We start from the raw sequence: 26,294 nt of genomic DNA on the forward strand, positions 1-26,294 counted from the left end.
CATGGGAGTGCTTTGAGTGTGCTGGTAAAGGTGGGGGCTTATTTGACCACTTTATCCTCCTGTGAAAAAAGGGGCCTGTGAAGGTTACTTTTTCTTTTAGGTCCATACATGTATGGGAAGTGCAAAAGACAGTCCTTTTCTGTGAGTAAAGTAGAGCAGAGGGATGATATGGTATGTAGAGAGCTATTTGAAACGTTGTGCTCCCACTAATTAAGTTCAAGATGGTATTTTTTGTTTATTGTTTTGTTAAAGAAAGATGCACTAGTTTTGACTGGTTTATGTGATCAGTGTATAGGTAAATCTCTTTCCGTATGCACAGTCAATACAACAACCACCCTTCTAGGAGCAGCAGCTCAAGTAGTGTCTGCTTGATCTTCCTAAAGAAGCAATATAACCACTTTCTAAGCATGTCAGTAGATCCTTCCCTCATTGCATGAAGGTATAGAGTCTTGTTTTATTGTGCTTGTCAGATGCAGAAACTCTCTTTTTCTGTGCAGGAAACAATTCTGTGAGATTCCTGAGCTGTAGTCAATATTTGTAAGAGTCTGAGACTCTTACACGTTATGGTAGCTGGACTTCAGATGTGCAGATACAGCTAACCAAAAGCAGCAAGCATTCTTCAAGCTTTTATTTTTCAACTGAGAGTCATTTGTAGGCATCTCTGAAAATGCATGTCTGCATGATTCACCAGTGAAACCATAAGCTACAGATTTAGAGAAAAACTGCCTGGGTTTTACCTGCACGTTCTCATCTATCATGGGTGGCAAAGGGTTTGAAAACTGTGCTAGAAAATGATAATCACTAGGTTTTTGATTGCTCTGACATCTTTTCTCAGTGGGACCCTTTACATGTTTCAGGCTCCTGCAGATTTATAAAATGAGAACAGGTTTTGCTGATTTTTTTTCACTTGCTTTGTAAATACTTTTGTCTCCTAAATTTTCTGTTATTTTCTGCAATTATTTAGTAACGCTCTTCTTTTTTTGTTCTGCACTGTTAGCTAGCATTCAGGACACACTGATCCTTTCCTGAAATACTGTCAGCTTCATGGTATCTCTATTTACCCAGTTTACCCAATCAAGTCAGCTGCAGTAACTGTTGATGTGCCAGTAACTTCTGATGTGCCATTCTTTCATGCCACCGCAGCCTCAGTTGTCCCCTCCCGCCAGAGGGTACTGACCCTACAGTGGAGTAGATGGGGAGACGTTTTCACTCCTGCTGTAGTAGTTCTTCTTAGGTTATGTGATGCAAAACTGGTCTGCACACACACAAAAGAGCACAGAGGCAGGCAGGGGAACCCAAATTCTGGACTTGGAGGATCGCAAACCCTGTCCGGGCCCCTCCCAGGGCAGTTCTGGGGGACCCTCAGTCCCGTCTGCGGTCCAGGTGTGATGCCCATCGTGGGGAGTCAACAGGAGTGGCTCTCTGGAGCACCTTTCGGACTGAGGGGGGTCACTGCCTAGGGATACGGGACACATGCAGGAGGAGAGCATTTCAGGGTCACACAAGACTTACTATAGGATGTTTAGGTGAGGAACCAAAGCCAGGGAAGGGAGTGGATCTAGGTGACTTTGGGAGGAACAAGCATGGGAAAATGAAGAGATACAGGTATAAAAAGGGCCAGCCGCATGTAAGCAATGACTGATCAGTATGCTTGTGGCCATGCCCTGCACGCCATCAGCACGGTCTGCCTTGGCTTCTTACTAAAGTCTATTTCTACCTATTTCGTGGGACCCACTGTTTTGTGTGCTTGTGTGTGAATGGGGGTCTGAGTGCAGCAACTGGAGTGGTACCACGGGTCTGAGGCCCGTGTTTGTGAGTGAGAGTGTGTGGGTGAGTACGTACCCAGCAGGACGAGCTGGTGAGGAGGTGCAGTAGTCTGCGAGCTGGGTCTGGGTGTGTGTCCCTGAGGGTGAGACCACAGGAGGAGCTGACTACGAGAGGGACTAGAGGAGTCCTGGCTAGCTGCTGAGAGACCAGGGGTGTCTATGGGCGAGACCTGTGTGTGCATGTGTGTGTCTCTAAGGGTAAGACCGGGGGGGCCCAGCAAACTGCCAGAGGGCTGGGGGTAGATGTGTGTGTGTGTGTGTGTGTATGTGTGCGAGGGGGGTCTGTACCAGCAGCTGGAGCAGGGCTGCAGGCTTCAGGGACTTGTATCCCCAGGTGCCAGCACCTGGGGAGGCCAAGATCCATAGGCAGCTACTGGGCAGACTATCTAAGCCCTGCTACTGGAGGGGTCTGCATTTATGTATCTGTACATATTTCCCACTAGTAGACCTTCATCCTGATCAGCCATCAAGGAGTCCAGGGTGAGGCTGTAAGTGCTACTTGTGTTCATGTGAGTGCTGAGTGTATCTTTGTTGATATCTGTGCAGCTGGGGTTGTGTGTGTGTGTGTGTGTAGCATACATGTATTTGTGAGTGTCTGCCTGCTGGGAATACATGCTCAACCTTGCTACTGTTTGGACCTGGGGGTGTGCAGCTGTGGCAGCCATGCCTTTGCCAGGTTTCTAGAGTCAACACCCATAACATAGCCCATGTGAACACTGAAGGTTGATTTGATCAAAGGACCCTGTGTAGAGACAGTGAGCTGGGACGGTGGACACAGGTTCTCTTCTGCCACCTCCTCTGTGGCAGAAAACATCTGAAGAGCGCAGCTGGTAAAATTGTGCAGCTTTTTGTTCAGTAAATCACATTCCTTTTCATAGAAATACTTCCTTGTATCATGCGCTTGCCCCCTTCCCATTGGCGTTTCTGTTGCTGTGATTCTTCAGTGGTCAGTCCAGGAACCTTTTCCTTGGCCACTGGACCATTGGCAGCAGTCTCTTGTGCAGGGCTATAGTTTTTGGCTTTGCCAGAGCTTTGCACGGGGTGGCTTGTGGCATGCAGCCTTTGCAAAAGCTGTTGGGCAGTAGATGTGTCGTGATATGGCCCATATGTGTTGGACAGGCCTTTTCTTTTTCCTTTTTCTTTTAAGCAAATACCAGACTTCTATCCGACTTGCAGGATGTGACAGGGAGAGACTGAAAACTCTTCCAGAGCTATTTGTCCCTAGTAACACATTAATGAAGAGTCAGGACAGTTTGATTTGACCTCTGTTCAGTCAGGGATGTCACATGTTGCCATGGAAAGCTGCTGTGTAGCTATACAAAGTCTCATGCAAATATTCCCAATGGGTGGTTGCTCCACTGAAGTTTGAGCCTACGGCTTTCAGCATGTCCTTGCTCACTCTCCGAGGTGGTGCTGGAAGAAGTTTTGGTTGTGTTGCTGAGCAGGCTCCAGGCCTGCCTTCCTAGTAAGTGAGACTGTTCCAGTCTTTGGATAACTGCTGTCTGCTTGCTGCAGTAAACCTTTTTCTGTTCTATGCATTTGTATTGATATGGTGGTGTCTGTTCTGGTTGCTGTCCCTACCAGGAAGGTCTAGAAGGGCTATCCAGGTGTGTGGGATTGGAGAAGAGAATATGTGGGAGTCAGCAGCCAAGTAGGCTCAGCCCAGGGGTGGGGTGAGTTTGAGGAGTAGAAAGCTGGACTAGGAAAAATGGAGCAGGAAAGTTTGCACAAAGGAAAATGAGATGTGAGATGAAGACAGCATACAAAGGGATGGTTTTTGTAGACTATACAGGATAAAAAAGTCATGGGTCTGTTGTGATGGAAACTTCTCAAATGCTTACCAAAAATGTGGTCTGTGCCTCAGCTGGTGTGCTAATAAATGCCGTTGATGACAAATGACATAGACATTTCTGATTTTAGAAGTGTATTCCTGTGAAGTGGGCAGGGTTGACGGAGTAGATACTGTCTTTTTTTCCACCTTTTTTGCCAAACTCTGTCAAAGAATGGCCTAGGTCGCAAACAGGAATGTAGAAATTGCTGTAGCAGATTGGGACTGAGCTGCACATCAATGTCCCCTGCTCTAGAGTATTCAATATCAAATGCTTCAGAGTAGGCTTCGGGTCTTTTTATCTTTCGCCTATATATAAGATTTCTTCAAAACATCAACTGGTTAGCTGGACTGGATCCCTAGGCTTAGCTGTTACAGCTTTTAAAATTTCATCTCCTGCCTGTGAGAACTATCCTGCCTATCCTGAACTGTGAGCACCTTGATTATCTGTAGACTTGTTTCATGGATGTTTCTGTACTTGGCTGTGTGTTGGTCCTCTCTGAATGTCAGACCACATAGCTGGGTGCATGCAGATTGTTTTTTTTTCTTAGTAGCTTTCTGCAGTTTGATAGTTGGCTGTCTTTTTATGTATTTTTTTTTTTCTTTTTAGTAGCACATTTGGTAAAGATTTTGGTATGAGTTATCCTTCCAAGAGCCCTAAGCACGTCTTGTCCCTTCCCTTTTCAGATGGCAAGTTTGGTGCCTACATGCAGGTACACATCCAGAACGATGGTCCTGTAACAATAGAACTGGAGTCCCCGGCTGCCACTGTTGACCCTAAACAGGTAAGTGAGCCAGAAGGTCTGTCTGGAAAGGGTGGATGTATAGGCTGTGCCTCCTCTGCAAATTTGTAGCATTCCTGTTATGAAGCAGCGTACCTGTCCTTAGGCATGAGGACCTTGTGCTTCTGTGCAGCCTCTGAAAAGTTAAATAATTGCATTGTTTTCTTCAGTTCCCTGGCCTGTTGATAGCTGCCAGCCATCCTGTTAAAGGTCATGCATGTGTAATGCAAAACAGCTTTTTACAGTTTATTCTTGCTCATCATTGAAGCTGCTGTTTAATCATGACTCATTAGCTATGTTTTTAATGTGTCTCCCCCCCCCCCCTTTTTTTTTTAGTGAAGTTTCTTGACATTTAGGGGCTTTTGCACGTGGGTGGCTGGATGGAACAATTAGCTGGAGAGCTTCCTCTTTCTCAGAAACAAGAGAACAGCAAATTTAATTCCTGAATTTAAGTCTGAGTGGAGAGCAGAGTTAGCTCTGCTGAGGAACAGCACAGGCTATGCTGAAAACCAAATGTAGTGATGAGGTTTTCTCATTCTCTAAACACAACAGTGACCAACTTTCCCAGGCTGAAAGAGAAGGGGCAGGGATTGTTATTACCCACTGTGCTTCAGCGTGGCCACACCAACCCTATTTGTGTAACACTTTACTTAACCTTGTTAAAATTGTTATTGCAGTTTATACGAAGGGCATGAGGGAAGAACCAGGAAACTACAAACCTGCTAATCTAACGTCAGTAGCTGGAAAAATTATGGAGAAGATTATACTGGGTGCTATTGAAAGGCATTTAAAGGACAATGCAATCATCAGGCACAGTCAACACAGGTTCACAAAGGAGAAGTCCTGTCTAACGGATTTGATACCTCTCTACAATAAGGTCACCCACCTAGTGGATGAAGGGAAGGTGGTGGATGTAGTTTTGCTGGATTTTAGTAAGGCTTTTGATACTGTCCCTCCCAGCATCCTTCTGGACAAGTTGTCCAACTGTGGGATGAGTGGGTTCACGGTGCGTTGGGTGAAGAACTGGCTGAAGGGCAGGGCTCAAAGGGTTGTAGTGAATGGGGCTGCATCTGGCTGGCGACCGGTCACCTCCAGTGTTCCTCAGGGCTCTATTCTAGGGCCAGTTCTGTTGAATATATTTATCAGTGATCTGGATGCAGGAGTTGAATGCACTGTTAGCCAGTTTGCTGATGATACCGAACTGGGAGGTGCTGTTGATTCTCTCAGGGGCCAAGATGCCTTGCAGAGGGATCTGGATAGATTGGAGCACTGGGCAGTCATCAATGGCATGAAATATAACAAGAACAAATGCCGGATTCTGCACCTAGGATGTGCTAACATGGGACACAAGTCTAGACTGGGAGAGGAGTGGCTGGAGAGCAGCCCTGCAGAAAGGGATCTGGGGGTGCTGGTCGACAGCAGGCTCAATATGAGTTGGCACTGTGCCCTGGCAGCCAGGAGGGCAAACCCCATCCTGGGCTGCATTAAATACAGTATAACCAGCCGGTCAAGAGAGGGGATCATCCCGCTGTATTCAGCGTTGGTGCGGCCTCCCCTTGAATACTGTGTGCAGTTCTGGGCCCCACAATTTAAGAAGGATGTGAAGGTCCTTGAATGCGTCCAGAGAAGGGCAACAAAGCTGGTGAAAGGGCTGGAAGGAATGTTGTATGAGGAGCAGCTAAGGACTCTGGGTTTGTCTAGTTTGGAGAAAAGGAGGCTGAGGAGTGACCTCGTTGGTCTGTACAGCTTCCTGAGGAGGGGAAGGGGAGAGGGAAGTGCTGAGCTCTTCTCCCTGGGGTTCAGTGATGGGATATGCAGGAATGGTTCAAAGCTGCGCCAGGGGAGGTTCAGACTTGACATAAGGAAACATTTCTTCACTGAGAGGGTGGTCAAACACTGCAACAGGCTTCCTAGAGAGGTGGTCAGTGCCTGTCACTGTTTAAGAGGCTTTTGGACAATGCCCTTAATAACATGCTTTAACTCTTGGTCAGCCCTGAAGTGGTCAGGCAGTTGGACTAGATAATTGTTGTAGGTCACTTCCATCTGGAACTAAACTATCCTATTCTATTCTGTTCTGTTCTATTCTATTCTATTCTATTCTATTCTATTCTATTCTATTCTATTCTACCTTTCTAGCTGCAGTTTGTCCCATGTACAGTGATCCTACCAAACTACCTGACCAGTTGACCAGCGAGATAAAATCACTTTGCTGATCGGGTCTGTCCTTGAGTTGCCATCTGACCATCACTCTTCTGAATTAAAAATCAGACATTTGGGTTTTTCAGTCAGCCATGTACGTTTATACCTGCTCTTTTAAAGCCTGCTTATAGGTTCTGTGATAACTGCAGTGCAACTGGTGGCTGTAATCAGTGGGAATGATGCATCTCCTGGGAATTCTGCATATCTCAAAATACCGTACTGAAGGCATTTGGAGCCTACTGGGAAAAGAGCATGGGAAAGCCTAAAGAAGCATCTCTTGTTGCTTTAAATAGCTAAGGTATCTTGGTTTGGAGTCAGTTTCGTTTCACCTCCAAATTCTGTTCTGTATCCTTTTGTGATGTTTCAGCCCCTGAAAGAACTACATCTGGTCCTGATTTTTCTTTCTGTACCCTCATAGCTTTAGCACAAAGAGTTCTCAGCCCAAACCATGCATAATTAGCAGCAGCAGCTCTGTCTTTGGAGTGAGGAATGATTGTAGATGTAAGCACTACTCCTCCCTACTTGGAGGAATTGAGCTGCTGCCTGATTTGCCTGGGAAATAGAGTCTGCAGAAAGCTGGGTGGCAGAGAAATGGAGTGCTTTAATGTCGCCCTTGAACTGCTCATCAACCCTCAAGAGAGTTATAGCCCAGTGTTCTCAGGTGCCATATTTATGCTATAGACTTGTTAAGGCTGAGGTTTTAGCTGTGGTACTTGTGGCAGTATTGACCCTCTGCTTTTGCCACTCCAGCTCTTTGTGAAATAGGTAGAGGCACGTTCCCTTCATGCCAATGAGCAACGTTTACTGCACAAATTCTCCATGCTCTTGCATGGTTCTGTCTCAGGTGCAGATGGCTATATCCTTTGTATAGCAGCATTTATTGTGGCCTTCAGTTGAGGGCGTTAGTGGCAGGATGGATGGCAGCATCGTGTCCTGCTGCCTGTGACTGTGAGATGGAGCCCCGTGGTGTCTTGGTCTCTAGGGAAAAACTGGTGACCAGTCTTTTTTGCTCAAGTAGTCTAGTGGGAATCATTGGTATAAGGGTAGGTGGATGGCACAGTGCAGTTTCTGACTGAAATGTAGAGCACTGAGAGAGCTTTTACGCCTGCTGTCCTGTGTGTGGGTATAAAATAACCCAAGAGGATTCACCAGGGCATGCTGGATTTGGCAAGTTTCCATCTCTTTCTTGGGGAACATTGGCTTGTTTAAGGGTTTTGTCCTCACAGTTGCCTGCTTTTCCTGTCTGACAACACCTTCTTGGTGGCCATGACATGGGCTGAAGACGGGGAAGGATGCTGGTTTTCAAACTTTGCCTGGCATGAATTCCCTGTTTAATTTGAATGATGCTGCTTCAAGTCTTGCCTGCTGATTGCCTTCCTTTCCTCCTTAAACCTCATTCTTCATCAGCAAAGATGAGGCTTCTTGTGCAGGATGTGCTTAGAGCACTGTTATTTATCCTAAGGTAAGGTTACACCAAGTATCTTCTTACTGGGTCTGTGCCTGGACCCTATGAAAAGGAGGACAGAGAGAGTCCTTCTACGGGCTGAGCGGGTTCCAGACATATAAGAGTAATGTAAATTTGCTTACCTTCCTTCTGCAGTGTGTTGTCCACACACATTTCATGAGCCACCCTCAGTTCCCCCTCATTGCAAGTCCCGATGCTGTTTGTCACAGAAATGGATGAGCTCTTACAGTGGCACAGACACTGATAAAGCAATCCAGCCGTGCGCGCTTTGAATGCACAAAGAATTTAATCTATGCCACATTTCAAAGAACCCCATTTCCTTGAAAATTGGCAGCTCTTTTAACTGAGTATCTTTTCCAGCTCATATCGGGACCTTAACACACACTGTTGGAGGCACTGCTGTTTCTGACATTCTTAAGCATCCTTTCTGGATATTATTTGACATGTCTGCCATCTTCTCTCACCCCTCATAGAAGATGTGGGATGAAGAAGAACCAATTTAAATTTGCCATTCTCTTCTCTCTTCCCTGCCCGTTGCATTTTTTTTTTGCTGTCATACAGTCTGTTGATTTGCTTGTAGCATGGGAACTAAGGCTTAGAGATGGTGTGTTTTTTATCTTTTTTGCGTTCTGCTTTAGCAAGGAGAGATAAATAAACCATCCTGCAGTGTTTAATGTGATGTTAACAGAAAGAGATTAGACAAATAGTTGATGAATAGCTCTTTTATGTCATTGGATGTGACAGTGAAATACCTCTTTTTTTTGAGTGATTGTCTGTGGTTGTAATTGGTAATCTGATCCTTATAATTCCTTAGCAATGTAATTAGTAAAAATACCTGTGGATTAATTAATCCAAAGGTATTTTTATATTCCTTGTGCTAGAGAGGTATAAATAGATCACCTACAGAATTAATAAAAGAATTAATTAAAAAAAATGTCATCCTCATACAAAAAAAATGTGTGTATATATGTATATATAATATGTGTGTGTGTATATATATATAAAAAAGAGAATATCCCAGCTGTTTGCAAAACCCAAGTAAGCAGAGGAAGCTACTACAGTTCAATTTGTTGTCAACTGTTCAGTTCCATTGTTGTCTGATTTAACAGTAAGCAAATGAATTGAAAGTATGAAGTAAATCAGAAGAGTCTTACACCAGCAGTAGTTAGTGATTGCTGGGCCCTTCCTGAAGATTTGGTATTATTTTGGAATTTGGACATGTGAATGGAATAATAGAAAAAGAAAAAATGGCTGGCATTTGATTGAACTGTTAAAGCACCTTTTTGGTACGTCTGATGTGCAAGAAATTTTGCTTGAAAGGCAAAATAAAGCCTCGGATTAGAAACTGGGTAAGAAATGTGAAAACAAAAAGGCATTAAATGAGAGAAGGTCATTATATGCATGCGGTGATTCTGTTCTGAGTTCAGTAATAGTGACTACATTTCCTACATAGTCTTTGAGAGTGAGGGTAGATCAAGTATTTCTCTTCACTCTTGGCTGTGATGCAGAAAACAAAAGGATTTTTCCTAATGTTCTAGTACAAATCACAAGGTTGTACTTTCCAGCCTTAGCTGGTGAACAAATTTTGGATAATTTCTTTTGAACTTATATGCATCCATTTGGATAATTACAGAGGTGAGCCCTAAGAGCGTAGCAAATTTCTGTGCTGCCTTGATGAAGTTTGTTGCGATCATTGCTGAGATTAGGTTAGCTATGCCCAGACTGCTTTGTATGTTTATATCCTGTTTTGGGGAAGGTTAGGGAGAGGTACTTTGTATTTTTTCATAGGAATTTGTAGCTAGTAGAAGTAGCCAGACAGAAATGGAGCAGGAAGAGGTTTTAGAGGGTGCTGTGGGAGGTGACATGGTGACAACTCAAAAAAAGCCCCTTGAACTTTGAAAGCATTATGGATAATTGTGGAATTCAGGTTGGAAATATTCTGAGCGTTTTTATTTCTTCTGCTAAGGGAAGTGGCATAGCAGTTTCAGTGTTTAATGCGTGTATTCTAATTAGACGCTGAACTGATCTCTCTGGGCCCGTTTGTTCCATTACTGTCCAGAATGAAATAAACTACATTGTATTTTAAACCATATTTTGGGACTGGACACTGTAGTGGGAGGGATAAGAAGAATGAAAGCATTGGAGCAGATATTTGTTACTGAACCTGCCTATGTCAGTACGGTAAAGCAGCATGCACACGCTTTGTCTGTATGAGGAGTAAATAAAAATGTAATGCCCCTTGGAAATGTCAGCGTTTTGGATGAGAGAGGAACTTCTCAAGACTGACATTTAAGTAACTTACATTTTTAAATGGCAGGAGGATCTTGATTATAGAAAAATCCATTAAACGAATTCCACATAAATATTCTATTGTTTATGCCTTAAAAAACTTCTCATAACTGTGTAACCAAAAGTGATTTCTTTGCTGAATGTGGAGAAAACCCAAATCTAGTATTTTAACTTTTCTATCACTTTTGAGTTGGAACATTTTAATATAATGTAGCTGAAGGTGTTTCAGTTCCCCAAGTATGGCGTTGCTTCAGCTTGCATTTTCATTGTAGGGAGAGATGGGGATTGCCTTGGAATTGTGTGATCAGTAGCACAGTCCTGATGCAGCTGGTGTCAAATATTTTATGCTATTAAACTACGGTAAATGACTGTACAGTGAGGGCCTCCATCTGCAGCAAATGGATTTTTCCTGTTGTCTTTGGATTTGCTTTTTGTCACCTAGTTTTTCTTCCTTCCCATGTGAACATATGCACTGTTATGAGAAATAAACTACAGCCCTCTCCTTGGCACCGTCAGGTGACATTTTTTCTAGATGCTGTGTTGCCAACGTTGGATGTTTCTCTTCTTCCAGTTGCACTGTTTTTGAGCTTACTTCGAAGAAAAAAATCCCAAACCTCTGAGTTAATTTTCTTACACTGAAAGTTTTGCTGAGGAAAATGAACCAAAGGGAGGTCAGCTGGTTATCTATATCACTGGTGATAAAGAGCGGTTAAGGAGAACGGGTGGGGAAGCCATGCAGCTGATAAACTGCTTGGCTAGGGAATTTTTCCAAGACCCTGGGCAGCCAGTTAGACCAGGCTAACTGATGAAGGGCTGGTAGCACTTTTCTTGCCTTAGGCTTTGGGCCCATAGGGTGTAACTTTATTGCGTGCTGCTCAGTTTTCTTCTAGGAACAAAATGAAGTATATAATTCCTTGCGTGAGCTGCTCATTGGCCAGGAGGATTGTGTTCTCTTCTCAAGAGAAAAAAGCTCCACTTTGATTCTAAGTCTAAGGTATAGATGTGTGGAAAGGAAAAGGAAAAAGTCAGATGATCTGCCATCTCCTTAACGGATTGTGAAGACTACCCTTCTTCTGTCACGACATTTCCATTGATTTATTTTTGCAGTAGACCTCTGATAATCATTTTATCCAGTGCTATCATTTGCTTAGTGGCATTAGTACTAAACTGCTAGATTTGTAATGCCCTACAGCATTTTGAAGGATTGGTCTTTTCCTGAAATGTAACCTGTCCTTAAAGTTGTTGTGATTTTTTTTTTTTTTTTTTTTTTTTTTAAGATTTGAAATTGTAGCAGCTTGGCACACCACTGCTGAAATTAAAACCTACATCTGCAGCTCTTCTTGTGGTTTGAGGTTCCAGAAACATGAATTCACTGCCACTGATTTTCCGGCAGACTGCTAACAAAATAATTCTCTTCTGGTGTCATTCACTTCTTCCTGGTGTTATTCATAGCTATTGCAAAAGGAAAAGCTGTCTCTAGAGCAGCAATCAACCTCTGTGTACACTCTGATCACAGAGAAAAAGGAAAACAAAGGATATGTTTCTATATTAAAGAAGGTAGAACTTCAAGGAAGGTTGGCACTAAGGCATTTCTGAATGTGGGAAATTAACTTCAGCAAAACAACCAACCTGGAGAATTGCTAGCATTTTCAGGTGGGGGACTTGGTGTGCCAGTTTGTTTGCATAGTTTTGCTACAGCAAATTGATTGCAAAAGTGATGTGACAGTATTACAGCTGACATGATGGCAGATGTTTCTGCCTTCGTGAAATCTTCTTTCACAGTGCAGTCTAGCCTTCCACTGTCATTATTCAATTTTTAGAATTTCATGTCTGTGGTGTACTATTAAATTGCATCAAGCTAGAATTTGTCAAAGCAGCTGTCAACCCTAATGTAAATTTTGACCTTTTTCAAAACTATTACTTTATATGTTGGTCAATCTGTTGGGGAAGAAGCAATGTCCACATAGTTTGAGATGATTAGTCCATCAGTAGTGTCTCAGCAATGTAATATATCTGTATTACAATGGGAGAAAAGTTGGCTTCTGTGGACTAAGGACTCTTGCATTTTTGTGTGTGGTCACAAGGGAGATGGTCTTAAACACTTGAGGTATTTCAAGACTTTTCTGACTTCTTTCATGCTTCAGATATTCAGCAATTGGGTCAGACAGGTATTGATCCCCAAAGCATAGGTTTTGACTGCTGGCAAGGGACCCTAAAGGACGGCTTCTGAACAGCCATTTGGTTTGTGGGTTTTGATTCTGGCCAAAGTCTAACACAAAGTGATTCCAGGGTACCGTGGCTTGAGATAAAGGATTGATGTGTACAGGTTTACATCTGAAATATTTTCCTTGTGAGTTTTCAGGCTTAGTTACTCCTGTTATTTCTATAGCTTAAGACTGTCTCAATGGATTGAGGGGCTCTGATTCTAATCCTGTGCACAAATTTTTGCCTATATGCAGCATGTCATAGCTCAATGCGTAGGATGTCAGGTCTCCTGTTATAAATGTGAACATTTCAGCACTTGTGCAGATGTAACTGCTACACGCTCCTGACCAGCCCAGCATTACATCTTAGGCAGATGCAGTACTTTTGCTGTGATACAGTGCTGCTTCTGCTGTAGGGTGCCTACACTTTGAATCCTTAGGAGCCTTCCAAGATGTCTCAGAAAAGAAGGAATTTTGGTTTATAGATGTAAAGCTGTTAGACGCTTTCTGTACAGGTGCACCATCTCCACAGCTAGCCAGCAAACATCATAAGGCAGTAGCTCATGATACTTCTGCAGATGAGACGATGAGTATGGAACACACTCTGTGCTTACATGGGAAGCATTAAAGATATGTTTCATTGAACCGGACTTGTACGTCTAGAGTTTTATTCGCTGTAGTAGCAAAAAGTTAACCGTTGTAACTTTTTTCAGCTCACTGGCAGGTCTTTTGTGGTGGAGCGTACTCCTATAAGACATCCTTTTGAATTACTCAAGCACCTTATAAGCACAAAAATGAAAAAAATGAGATGTATAATTCTTTTGTTGCCCGTATAATAACGAGACTGTATTTTGAGTACAAAGAAATGCATTTTAATCTTTGTGTCTGAACTTTGGTTCATAGACTGATCACGGTGTATGCACAGATTGGAGAGCATGCGTGTGTTTATGTCTATAGGTACATACAAATCCTTATCTATTTCAGTATTATTTGAGTTTTAGATGGATGAAACAGTTCATAAATGAACTTTACCTTTAATTTGTTATAATTTAAAAAACAAGTAAATCCTGCTCATATGAGACATGGATAAATACAGCTTATCAAATTATCTTCTCCCCTCACCTAAATGAACTTTCTGTGTCATTTTTCTTTGAGCTGGGTGAATACTGCTGTCAGATCATGCCAACCTGGGAGTTGTTCTAATATTCCAAGGTTATTCCTGCTCCTGTTTTTTCTCCATCTATTAAAGATGTTGCCCTGTGAGAAAGAGATGTAGCTGAGTAGTCATGAGTAGAGCTTTGGGTCTGCTGCAGAACCAGGTGTGAAGATGGATCTGGATTTCTCTCTGCATGTTGGCTGTTTTGTTTGCCCTCTGCACTACCTTGTTCTCAGACTAATGAGTTACAGAACTAGGTAACTTATGAGGTACTTCGTGACAAATATACATGTCATAACTTTGGAGACCATCTGTTGCATACTGTTTACTCTAGGATATGAATGCTACTCCTGTTTCTACAGAGAATACGGTCCCCTTGTACATCAGACTATATGTACACATATATATGTATTTATAAAACTATATATAACTGTATATACTTCAGAAGTCTTAGTGAGCATGCTATTTGCCCCCAAGACCATGTTGGAAAATGGCCAGTGTAGGCAGGTTTGAAATGGTAATACGACATGCTATCATATATTGAGCCATTTCTGCCTCTATATGTAAATTATATACGAAGAAATATACATTATGGATGTGGATTCTGTATTACATAACACAAGGTTCATAGCGTGAATACGCTACTTTTTTTCATGTTTTGAAAATCCAGGGTTAGCTTTATTGGGTTAGCTCACAGCCTTCTCAAAGATAAAGGTAACTCAATTTAAACTGTCGGTGTCAGGTCTTAGACTTTTTCTTCTTTCAAGTAATGAGAAACACTAGTTAGAGAAGAGGGGATATCATGTCGTTCAGTAATCACATCATTTACAGAAACAATGACGTTTCATGGAGTTATAAGTTACAGAACTACGAGGTAATGGAAATTTTTTTTGACATCATTATTGTCAAAAAAGGGTCACTGCTAGGAGGCTCAATGCTGCAGTAAAAGAAAGGGGTATAGATTGCAACAGCTGTTTATAGGTTTGTTGCAGCAGGTTTGACTGTGGTTTGGCTCACTGTTGGGGGGTGCTTGTGGTGGGGGGTACTTTGCAATCACTGACTGCTAGGTTGAGGGCCAGTGAGGAATGATGAATATGCACTACCTGCTCACGTAGTTATTTAAATGTGTACAAATCTATATTTTGAAACCTAGGAACTGTGCTTTGGGGTCTCTGCAGCCTGCAGCTAACGTAGTGTGCCTTCCCTGTTCTGGTACATTTTTGTGCCATGAAAATCATTGAAACCCCAATTCTGATTTCAGCAGCTGGATGACCCCAATACCATTTGCAAAAGTAAACCGCAACTGCATAGAGGTCATGGGAGTACCATTAATTAAGGTTAAGTACCTTTAATACTAGGGGCTCATGAACTTTTGTCTCCCTTCCCGCAGATGCACTCACTTTCTCGATTACCTTTAACATTCATGTGCTGTGTGTATAGGCTTGTTGGCAGAAGAGCAGTGTGCATGTTGTCAGACTTGAATGTTCAGCTACTACGTGTATCATGCCTAACACGTCTGTTAGATCTGTGCATGTGACTTGAGGACTGGGTCATGCTAGACAAACAGATAAATCATACTCTGTCATTTCACGTAGTAAAAATAAACTATTTTTAGTTTTGAAATAGCCAGCTAAGAATATTCTGTGTTAGGCTAGAAGTCCATGTGTGCGGGTGTTCAAGGAGGGTGTGTATATGTGGGATAAGGTACAAGGGAATGCTGTGCTTCCTCCCAAGGCTCTGTGGTCTGCGCTCTTAGCTCTTACTGACTTGGAGCTCAGATTTACATCTTTGTATGCCTCGTCCATGAGCCTGTCTAGTTAATAATCGACACACATAACCTAGCTTATTTTATTCTGTGAGGATTTCATCTCAGAAGAGATCTTCTGGCCATGAAATTATGATTTATGACTAGTATGCTTTATCTTGGGGAAATTGTGGAAGCAGTGGAGAAAATCAGCAGATTACAGAAATTATCCAAATGGATAAACTGCACAAAGGGTAGTGATTTAAGTAGCTATCAATATATAGTGTCCCCAAAACTTACTGCAACCTGGTTCTCTGAAAAATGGGCAAGAGATGTAGAAGTGACAACTACGTGCAACTTAGTTTGACTCTTAGTAGCATTGAAAGCATTTCCACTGAGAGGTGGCAAGGCAGTGTTAGGAGAGGGTTTTGTCCAAGCTGATTTGAAATGGTTATTCTATATCCTAGGTGATGCTAAGGCTCATATATCTCTTCCTCTGGATAAAGAATAAAATGAATTGATTCTTGTGTGCTGGATGGCCGAACTTGGGATACATCTGTTGTCAGCAACTTTGAAAGTACAAAACTGCCACTTAAGACCCAAACCAGAAGAGTTTGGTGGAATCCAGCTCCCCCTTTTGGTCCTTATGTTTTATTCTTTTCCATATTTGCAGGTTGTGTTGGCTGGAGAAGGAACCGTAGAAAGCTGAGGGTAGTCCTTTGAATGTGCGCACTTCTCTTTTATAGTCAGGGGGTAATCATGTTAGCATATGATGATAATTTACTGTCTTCTCCAAATTTCTGAAAATCTAAGCCTTGGGCTTTTTTTTTTTCTTTTCTGTTTTATTGATATATGTATTGGTGTTGTGAATCTGAGTTGCAAGTTTTATACAAATGCTCACAGTTGCTATTTTTTAGAAATAGTCTTCTGAAATTACTTTATTCCATGAAATGTTTTCTCGCTCTCCTTACTTTGTGAATAGCTGACAAAACTTGAAAAACAGCAACAAAGAAAAGAGAAGACCAGAACCAAGGTGCCCTCTGAGTCAAGTAGAGAAAGAAATGCTCCCCGTAACAAGGATGACCCCAGCGCAAGCAGCGGAGCAGAAGGAGATGTATCTTCAGAAAGAGAGCCTTAGCTCATCCAAAGCAGGCCTCAGGTTTGGCTTTTTCACTCCTCTGTAAAACTGTGTCCTCCCGCTTCGCCGTCTCTAACCCTGGGTGCTTTACTGAAGCAGCCCATGCAGAGAGTTGCATTAGAAGTGCTGAAAGGTGAAATTCTGATAATCTTGCTGGCGGTTAACCTTCGCTTCTATCTGCAGTTGGCACACCAGGAGGTAGAAGTGGGTGAAAACCTCTTCCCAGCTGTGTGCTTGGCTGGAGGTGTGTATCTGTGAGTCTGGCGCAGCCACGACTGTTTCCAGGTTGACTCAGGAAATCTAAAATTTTGGTCTTATAACACAGCAGTGACTTCACTCAGAATCTTGCTTTGTATTCTTCAGAGCGGAGATACGTGGTTGTGTTTCTCCCTCTGCCTTTACCTAGCAGGCAGGTCATTCTGGAACAGCCCCCACCATTTGTAATACCCAAATAACACATAGTCCCCAGCAATGGAAGTGGAAAATGTTTTAGAGGTTGGAGACAGGCCAGAACTGCAACTCCTGTCATGGCTCCTACCCCTCCCTCCTCAGTTTGTTCTTTCCCAGGATGACTCGATAACAGGCTTTTTCATATATCTTCACCATCTAATAAGAACATTAGGCCAGGCATTGAGAGCCAGGCTTGCTGCTTGAATTCAGTATGAGTACTGGGATTTTCTCTCCCTTCAGGTGCTTGACCTGCAGGACATGCCTGGGCATGAGTGAATGGAATTAGACTAAATACAGACCTGAATCCTTTGTCATGAATTATCTACATATGTAGATACGTATTTATCATACTCTTCCAGTCAGTTTTAAGTCTTCAGAACACAGATTTCCTTGCCTGCCTTCCCCCCTGCAAAAGCTACCTTGCTGGTTTTGAACTTTCAAACATGTCCAAGCTCTCAGGAAAGTATTATTTGCCTCATCTGCACACTGAAGCCCTGAGCTGGCTATGCAGTTTAATTATTAACAGCTTTGCAAAGTTAAGGTCTAACCTTTCTTTCATTTTCCCAGCCCTAGAGTTCAATCTGGCTTGTGATTTATACAATCCAGTATTACGCATTACTCAGAAAGTTGCCTTTTTATAAATTTAAAAAAAAAAAAATCCATGAATATTCCTGGGGTTCAGACATTGGGGAATGATTTCTGTTTTACAGAAGTTCATATTATCTGCGTGGTACTAATATGGATGAAATTGCATAAGGCATTGAATAGATTTCTGGAAATATGCTAATTTGTTTTGGATTGACCTGGAAAAGTTATCAAAGAAACTTTCAAGTCCACAGGCTTTTTTTCCCTGGCCTCATGGAGAGCAGCTTCAAGATTGGTGTGAAATGGTTCTGTTCGTTAATTGGGTTGCAGTCAAAAGTGGACTGTCATATCGTACAGCAGCTGGAATCACACGAGTTCTACTCTCTTTGGCTTTATGTTCAGTGCACTTTCCTGTTTTAGTACTGGAGATGAGCAGGCACATTGGGAAGGAGAACATGTTCTTAGAAAATAAAGCGAGGATGTACTATTTCTCAGCAGCTGTTGGCCTTGCTGCTGTGCCACAGGAGTACAAGGTTTCCTCGACTGTTTCTGTGCTGTGCGTTGAAATAAGAACATTTTAGAGAGCAGGAGTTTGCAGGCCTTCTAGAGTGCTTTGGCCAGTCTGACCTTTCCGATAGCATTTGAAATTCTAGGGAGCTGAACGTTTATAAAATGTGATATACTGATAGCCTAGCATTAATTTTCATGCTGTGACAATAAGTAAAGATACTTTTCTCTATGGGATTTGAAGGAATCCTACCGTATTTCTACTCTACTTATAGTAATGTTCCTGTTTGTTTGCCTTCCACAGTTTCTCATACAAAAACTACACTGGATTCTCGAAGAGACACCCAACAGACATTCACCTCAGAACCACTCTTCAACGACTTCGGAAAAGAATGGAAAATGGGAAAACAGAACTAAGACATTAGAAACTTACATCATTCTGTATTGAAACAACCAAAGCAATGCTATCCGATTCAGTTGTTAATGTGTAGTATCAGTAGTAAAAAGGACTTGTAACATTTTTGTGTATGTGTTTTCACATGACTGCTGAATAAAGGGTGACTGTAGGCAGATTGTAGCAGGACATTCACTATCAGTACATAAGCTCCATTTCAAAAATAAATCAGGGTTTTTCCTTAAACTTACACTTGAATTCTGAAAATTATCCAAGCAGGCTTGTATTTTGATTCTCACTCTATGGTGTCATGTGCTACCTGTTTTCATGGCAGCTTGTAGATCTGTGTATATTTTAATATATTGTTCAGCTGCTACGTAACACCAAGTTAGGCAATCCAGTCTTTCTGCATGGATTAAGTTATTAAAAGGAAAGATCAGCCGCTAGTCGTTTATCATGTGGAACACATCCGTCTTGTAAACTTTTTTAAAAACAGAAAAGACTTTATTAAACAAATGATGCTAGCTGAGTGCCTGTTGGTGTTTGTGTATTGCATTCCCTAAGGTACAGCCATGTGTGCAACAACGTGAGTGACGCAGAGCAGAAGTTACAAGCCAAGAAACACCTACTAATGTAACTCATCCACCTCTCCTTTGGAAGTTTGGAAGGCAGGTTGCTGACCTGAAATCCTTGCTCTTTCCAACACATCTAAGTCCTGTAGTTACTTTATGGTGGCCATCAAAATGCCGCAGCAGCTGCTCCACATACTGCATCATGCACCTGCTGACATTTCTGTCAGATTGATCAGAGGCAGAACAGCATTTGGAAGCTGCTGGCAAACAACAAGAGCTGAGAAGCAGCTGCAGAACTGCTCTCCTGTGGGTGTTAAAGCCAAGGAAGTTTCAGGGGAAATGAAAGACTGCAAATCATTGTATCTTTGCCTTCTTTCAGAGGTGACGGTGGTACCTTTTACACAGCAGGTCTGCCTTGCCCTTACAGCCTTCACTAGCTATCTGCCATCGCCACTGTCAGAGCCAGGGTGCTTACACCACGACTGTCTTCACCTGATTATGGGGCTAACTGGTGACAGTTGTTCTTAATCCAAATGCGTATCATATTTACAATGCTGCAGTCTGTGCAACCACTGTGGTTTTTTTTAAACTTTCCTCTTGCAGACTGCTTGTTTAGTAAAGCATCAGTCAAACCAAGACGGGAGAGTTTCAGAACTGCACCCTGATGTGGTTTTTTAAAATACATGAAGCTTAAGTAAAGCTCTGGCAAGCTACACACCTGGTGTTTAAACAAGAACAGTGAATAGCCAGGTTAGGTTGATATGTTAAACTTGCCTTTAATAATCACAAAATTTTTCATCTAGCCATTATATGCAATTTAGTTTGCCTGAAGTGACAGCCTTGTCACAAGCAGTGCTTTTCCACCTCCATGTACACGTCTTGTGTCGTGTCCCTTCAGAGTCTCCCTCACCTGGGACTACAGCCTGAGCCTGATAGGCTGTTGTCAGATTAATTGCTTAATTGGCTGCAAAGGGCAAAAGCAGTTGGGAAGGCAGCAGAGTGCTTACCTCTCAGGTGTAGACGTGGCTCTTGAAGAAGTTCTCAGGCCTATCTCATCTAGCTTAAGTGTCCTGCTTGCTCCAGCATCTTTGAAATGTTGTCGTCTGCTTTACAACTTGTTCTTAAGAAGATAAGGGTGTGAAGAAAGTCCTCCAGCCTCTTTGCACCCTGAAAGGTAAGTTGGTAGAAGCTAAACTACAAAGAATAATAAAGGTTGAAAAGAAGAAGTATCATAAATATGTCTCAGGAGGCAAGAGGTGATACTCCAGCTGTATGTAAGCAGAGATAAATGGCAAAGAAGTGGCTGTTGGCCAAAGATGGGGGGAACCTGATGCTTGGCTCTGCTCAACTGTGCTGTCTCTGAGTGACCGGACTACGTGGTCTTTCTGAGTCTCTCTAATCAATTTTCCTGCCTCACGTGGGAGATGTGAGGGCAAGCTCACTACAAATTGGGATACGGTCATGGTGTGTGGTGATGGAGGCCTGGGAACTGGAAATACCCAGGAAGGCTGTATGTTTTGGGCAGATGCTTCCCGTTGTCCTGTGCCCAGTGTATTTTCATGTACCGTGGTTTATTTCAGGATTCAAGAAAAATCCAACTAGCTGAGCCCACTTTGTTAAAAGTGCTGTTTAACAAAAGTTATTGCCCTATTCTACTGGCAGCAAAACTTGGGAAGGGCCGCTTCTCCAAGTGCAATTAAATGGCTCAGAAACTCGGTATCTGTCCCATGGCTTTTCCTGCTCGTAGTGAGCTGTAAGCAAAAACCAGGAGAGCTGAGTTCCTGTCGCGGTTCTTCCGCCTGGTATTTCTTAGGCATGGTTCGTTTCTAGCACTTTGGTGAGCTTTTGTTGTCTGTTTGTGAAATAGATGAGGTTTTTAGTTGGAAGGAATGTTACTTATTTTTTCCTAAATGCTGAAAATGACCTTATTTAGCAAAAAGGCGTGTTTGTTTCATATGTTTATAAAATGTTAAAAAATTATAAAATGCACGGTATTGATGAATGATGAGTTGCTGCTCAGTGTTCCCTTTTCTAGGGACTTAGACTTACAGGCTTTTCCCCATTTTCCTGTCCCAGCTCACGGAGCAGTTTTGCCAGAGTTCGCTTCTTTGTGATTTATTGGCTGGAGTCAGAAGATGACCATCTAAGAGGGCTACAGACAATGTTTGCTAGCTATAATAAAGCAGCTCCCGATTCAAAGACCCTGCAGTGTCTGATCTCCAGCTGCACGCTGCCTGCCCCAGGGTTAAAGTTCTGCAGGCAGAACTTACAGGGTGGACATGGCGGGGAATGCCCCAAAAATCCAATGTCCTGCGGCCGTTCGTCTTTGTGATAATGCTTCAAGGGTGCTGGTTGAATCTTTCAGATTCCTTTCTGCTTCCTCCTGTGCTGGTGTCTCTTTGCCTTGCGCTGTCTCGTGAACTCAGGCAAAAATTGTCCTCTCAAAGAAGTGCCTGGGCAATCTCTGAGGGCCATGGTAATAATAAAAATGGCAAGTGAGGGTCAGTGTTACAGTCCTCGAGCAAAGAAACCTCATTAGTCTTTTGATTCATTGTGGCTTCAGTTGTTCATGTGTCACTATTGTTTTTTACAGTCTCTATACACCTACAGTGTGGTCAACAAGCAATTCTGCCTTTACAACAAACGCATAAAATTACAGAAAATATTCTTGGTAGGATTTCTGCAAATGCTCGGTAGCGTTTGTATGTGACAGAGGTTTGTAAGAAAGTCACGCTGGGTTTTCCCATTTGAAGTTCCCAGCAGGTATCTGGGAGATAATCTAAATCTGAATACAGATATTTTCCTTAACTGCTGTTTAAAGTACTAGCTAACAGGGGAGTGTCTGCAAACCATTCTGAATGGAAACTCTCACTCGGACACTCTGCTGCAGGTAGTATTTTTCTCCCAGCCTTATTTTCTCAACAGAAGACTCCCCAAGGAGATCTCCCTGGTAAACAGAAATTATGCTAGGACTCCTTTGAAAATTTACTGCTAATTTTCATTGATTGCTATAACCAGAAAAGACAATCATTACAACAGTAGAAAACTGTTTTGTAGGTGTCTTGTAAACATCTCCATTCAGATACATAATCCATAGATTCAGTTGCTTTAAAAAGTAGGACTTTAAGGATGGACCAGTCAGAGTAAGTGATGCTCCTACAAAGCTATTTGGAAAAATGATCGGATAATTTTAATTTGGTGTGTAAGTACAAATGAATTAAAGGCAAAATAATTTCCAACTATTGATGTAAATGCTCAATGGATAAGCTCACAGTTTCCAATTTTAGAAGCTAGCGCGGACAACGAATTAAAACTGGTCTGACTTACAGAGATGCTAGTCCCTGGAGAATCCATGTTTGAACAGGTTGGCAGTAGCTCCCTCTCTCTGCTCCGATCTGGTGGCCGTGTGACGATGGGTTTCACTTTCAAAATAATTTGCTGCACTTTGCTAAAATACACCTTCCCATGGTTCTTCCCCAGGACCGGGGGAGTTCCAGCCCGTTGCAAACCATGCTTCAATAGCATGCCAAAAATGAAATCTAGCGTGGCCGGATAGTGGTGCAGGGAAAACCACTCGGGTGCATTTAGGGGCGTGCAATTAAAGCGGATCTGCAATCCTTTCAGTGATCACATTGCTATCGACTGACCTGAGAGAGCCGGAGCTTGCAGAAGAGGGAGGAGAGCAGAAATACCTTTTCATGGTGCAGTATGGAAACCCACAGGGCTCTAAAAAAAGAGGGGAAACCTGCTCCACTGGCATTCTGGCTGTTCCCGTTCACCACCCAGCACCCTTGCTCTGGCTAGAGGAGTTTCCATCTTGCAGCACGTGCCCAGCAAAAGGGAGCCAGACCTCCTGGAACAAGTTTTCAGCTGGTGCAAGGTGTCTGCTCTGCCCTGGCTGCTGGTCCATGCTTAGAATTGCCTGTTTTTCAGTCAATTTTGTGCTTGTGTCGTTCACCACGCTTAGCTGTCAACTCAGCTGCATGCAACTACGGACTCTGCAGGCAACAAAGGTTTGGTGACAATTAAAAAAGAGCCTCCTAAACTTTTTGCGTGTATTGTCAGTGAAAGCGAGATGACAGACCCCTGGCAGAAAACAGAACAGATGTTGTGAAAATACAAACTAGTATTACAAACTCTGAAATAAGGCGTGAGATCCTAAGGCTGGTCACCTTTCCATATTCAGGAGTACCCATTCGTTTCCATGCCAATCTCAATTTTATCACGAGTAATGCTATTCCCAATGCCATAAGAAGACAGCACGCTGTCTCCTCCCCGATCTGTGGTTTGCTAGGCTAAATCCTGATCCTTCCTATGAAAACTGGCCTCTTGTTCATCCTGGCACAACTAGCTCCAAGCTGAACTCTCCTAAAGGGACGAGGAGTCAGGCTGAAGCTTGAGGGGTTGATGACAGTGTCCTTCTCCCTGAGAATGGATCGTGGAAATGCGGAGCTGCAGCTGACCTCGGATTCCCGCACCCAGCGTGGAAGGGCTGATGGAACGGGTATAAACCCAACAAAAAAAAAAAAAAAAAAAAAAAAAAATCCCATTTCCCTCATGCAATTTATTGGCACGGGATATTTGAGGAAGCCACGGATGTAAATGGGACCGAGACCGGAGCAGCACAGCGTGGGCAGATATGGGATACCAGGGATGGATGGAGCCACGGCTTAACAGGGGCTGAGCATCTCTGCTTGTACCGGCTGGGGCAGAGGATAAAGGCAGTGTGTCTCCGTGTGTGCTAAGGGCTCCCCGTGTGCAGGTTTGTGTGTTCAGTGCAGCCCCTCGAAAGCGGGGTGTGCTGCCAGGCTCCTCACCTTTGCCAGGTCCACCGATGCCGAGGTTCCTTGCTCTTCCTCGAAATCTTCCAGGTTTTATCACGTGTCGCTTGAACAAATCGCTCCCGGCGTTTCTACAGAGATGTGTTGTGATTTCAACGCGGCAGGGTAACATCAGTGAAACGGCAGGATTTTGAGAGAAGGAGACGGCAGATCCATGAGCGAAACACGGAGTGACTTGGGTGCCACGAGCAAGTCGGCGGCACCCGCTCTGCTCCCCTGCCTGTTCCTGCGCTGGGTTTTCGGGGGAAAAATCAGGAAAGCAGAATTACTTTGTCAGGGCGTTATCTCAAGCCCGCTCTTCGCAATTCTCTGAAGGTTTTGATCTCTAATTTGTGTGCGCTCTAAATGTATTATCATTAACCTACAAATCTTCTTTAAAGGAATGCTTGGTAATGGTCATTAACACCAAGCGCTTTGCGCAGGCCAGGCTGGACCAGGGAACGGACCTGGGGTTGCATTGCCAAGAGATTTTTAAAAAAGGGAAAAATGTGTGTTTGGGTTTTCCAGGTCTCTGTGCCAGCCACCCAGCTCTGTGAGCCGCTGCACCGGGGCTCTGGAAGTGGCAGGGATGGACGGGCACAGCCGTCGTCCCCACCACAGGCATTCGCCTTTACACGAGAAACACGTCTCGGTGGATTTACTGGCAGCAAAACCCTGAGGATGAAACGGGATGTTAGAGGAGGCCCTGTCAAGGAATGTGTCAATGAAAAAAATGAGTGTATGCATGAAAAAGTAAATCTGAGATTGGCGTTTAAAACAAGCTTCGTGAACAACGTCAGAGTTGCTCATAAACCCTCATGCTGCTGAAGTCTCAATGAGATTGCTGAATTGCAAGGGTCTGTTTTGTGGTCTGGGGTGTGTTGTTGAGAATCACACAAAGCCACACTGCAAATATCCTTATAAAATCTGTTTTGAATAAATACCGTAGTGTTACTGAAGGCACTTGTGTTTCAAGCAAATATTTTTTCAAAACATTCAAATATTTCATTTTTCCATGCTAATTGTTTCAAAGAGCTCTTCTGACTTCATAAATACTTTAATACTTGCAGTCAACAGTATCTGAAAATGTTTTTTGTTCTTCATGTGTTTAACATCAGACTCACAATGTTTTAGAGCTGCTCCATTTATTGCATTGACAACAAAATATTCCGACTGATATAAGGAATATATTGTAGCACTGCCGTACAGGGAATGCGGCTCAGTCGCAATGTATGGAGAGGAGATTTACTCTTTGGGTAAGAGAGTACTTTGCAATCTGTGCCTATTCAGGTTTTTTTTTTTTTTTCCTCTTGTCTCTAGGTTATCTGGGGGATGTTAACCAGTGCCAGCTGAGGTATGATGGCAAACTTTTTTTTCCTATTAAGAACTGGGATTCATTTCATATGGGTGGTTGAAAAGCTTGTGGGTCTATGGCGTGAATATGAATCTTTTTATTAATCCTTTTGCACTAAGATGAGGGTATGCAAAAGATTGACGTACTTGGGGGCGAACAGTTCATATGGTAGATGTTACTATGTCAAGGCTGAACCTCTAAAAGACTTCCATGGCAGCTCTTCTAAAACTTTGAGTACATTGGCTTGCAGTACTAGAAGTGCCAAGTCATTATTCAGAGAGGTTAATGTGTGAGACAGCTGGTGGAGCAGGAGCACGGGTGTTTTTTGCTTTAAGACTATTTTCTCCTTTGCCACCAGGTGTCAGCAAAACCTAAGAAACCGAAAATCACTGCAGCGCATTAAGGCTCCTTTCTCCTTCCTTGAAGGAAAATGATTCTGGCCATATTTGATATAGTTGTATTCTTTAGAGTCTATGCCTTTGCCTACAAGTGGGATCTGTATCCTTCTCCAGATAGCTGCTCTGTTCAAATAATTTTTTGCGTATTGACCGTATGATCTGCGTTATATTTGTGCAAACTCCTCAGCCTTGCAGAGAAGCTGCAGGGGCACAAGCTGTAACTGGACGAGAGGTGCGTTACCCCAGCATAGGCTGCCCTGCTGCTGGCACCCATATCGTCTCCGTTACTTCTGGGGAAGCCTTGGACTCTGAGTTATTTTGGATTTAAAACATTTGTCAAGATAGACAGCGGTGATTTTGGCACTGCCATTATATATGGCAGGGGTTTAAAGGTGGCTTTTCCCGAGATGAGTTCATTGCTTACAAATACTGTAACCACTCCTTATGACTAACAAATTACCTGCCTACAAGAACAGGCATGTGCCTTTTGAATAAAAACCGAGTAAGGTTGTACTCAAATACAAGTGTACAAGTTCTCTTTTAGGGGAGGAGGTTGCCTTTGCTCTGGGTAAGCTTCTTTGGA

At 43.0% G+C, this 26,294-nt stretch overlaps 1 protein-coding gene across 1 annotated transcript in view; it reads left to right on the forward strand.

The window, feature by feature from the left end:
* DTD1 (D-aminoacyl-tRNA deacylase 1) overlaps window positions 1–19,091 on the forward strand; it is a 29,083-nt gene extending 9,992 nt beyond the window's left edge. Inside the window, exons 4-6 of the mRNA XM_052806162.1 lie at window positions 4,342–4,439; window positions 16,476–16,652; window positions 18,478–19,091. Of these exons, the coding sequence (XP_052662122.1) occupies window positions 4,342–4,439; window positions 16,476–16,631 (254 nt within the window). The 3' untranslated portion in view covers window positions 16,632–16,652; window positions 18,478–19,091. The remainder of the gene's footprint in view (window positions 1–4,341; window positions 4,440–16,475; window positions 16,653–18,477) is intronic.
* Window positions 19,092–26,294: the final 7,203 nt, after the last annotated feature.

Source organism: Harpia harpyja, chromosome 13 (assembly GCF_026419915.1).
Source record: "Harpia harpyja isolate bHarHar1 chromosome 13, bHarHar1 primary haplotype, whole genome shotgun sequence".
In the NCBI taxonomy this organism is placed as follows: domain Eukaryota; kingdom Metazoa; phylum Chordata; class Aves; order Accipitriformes; family Accipitridae; genus Harpia; species Harpia harpyja.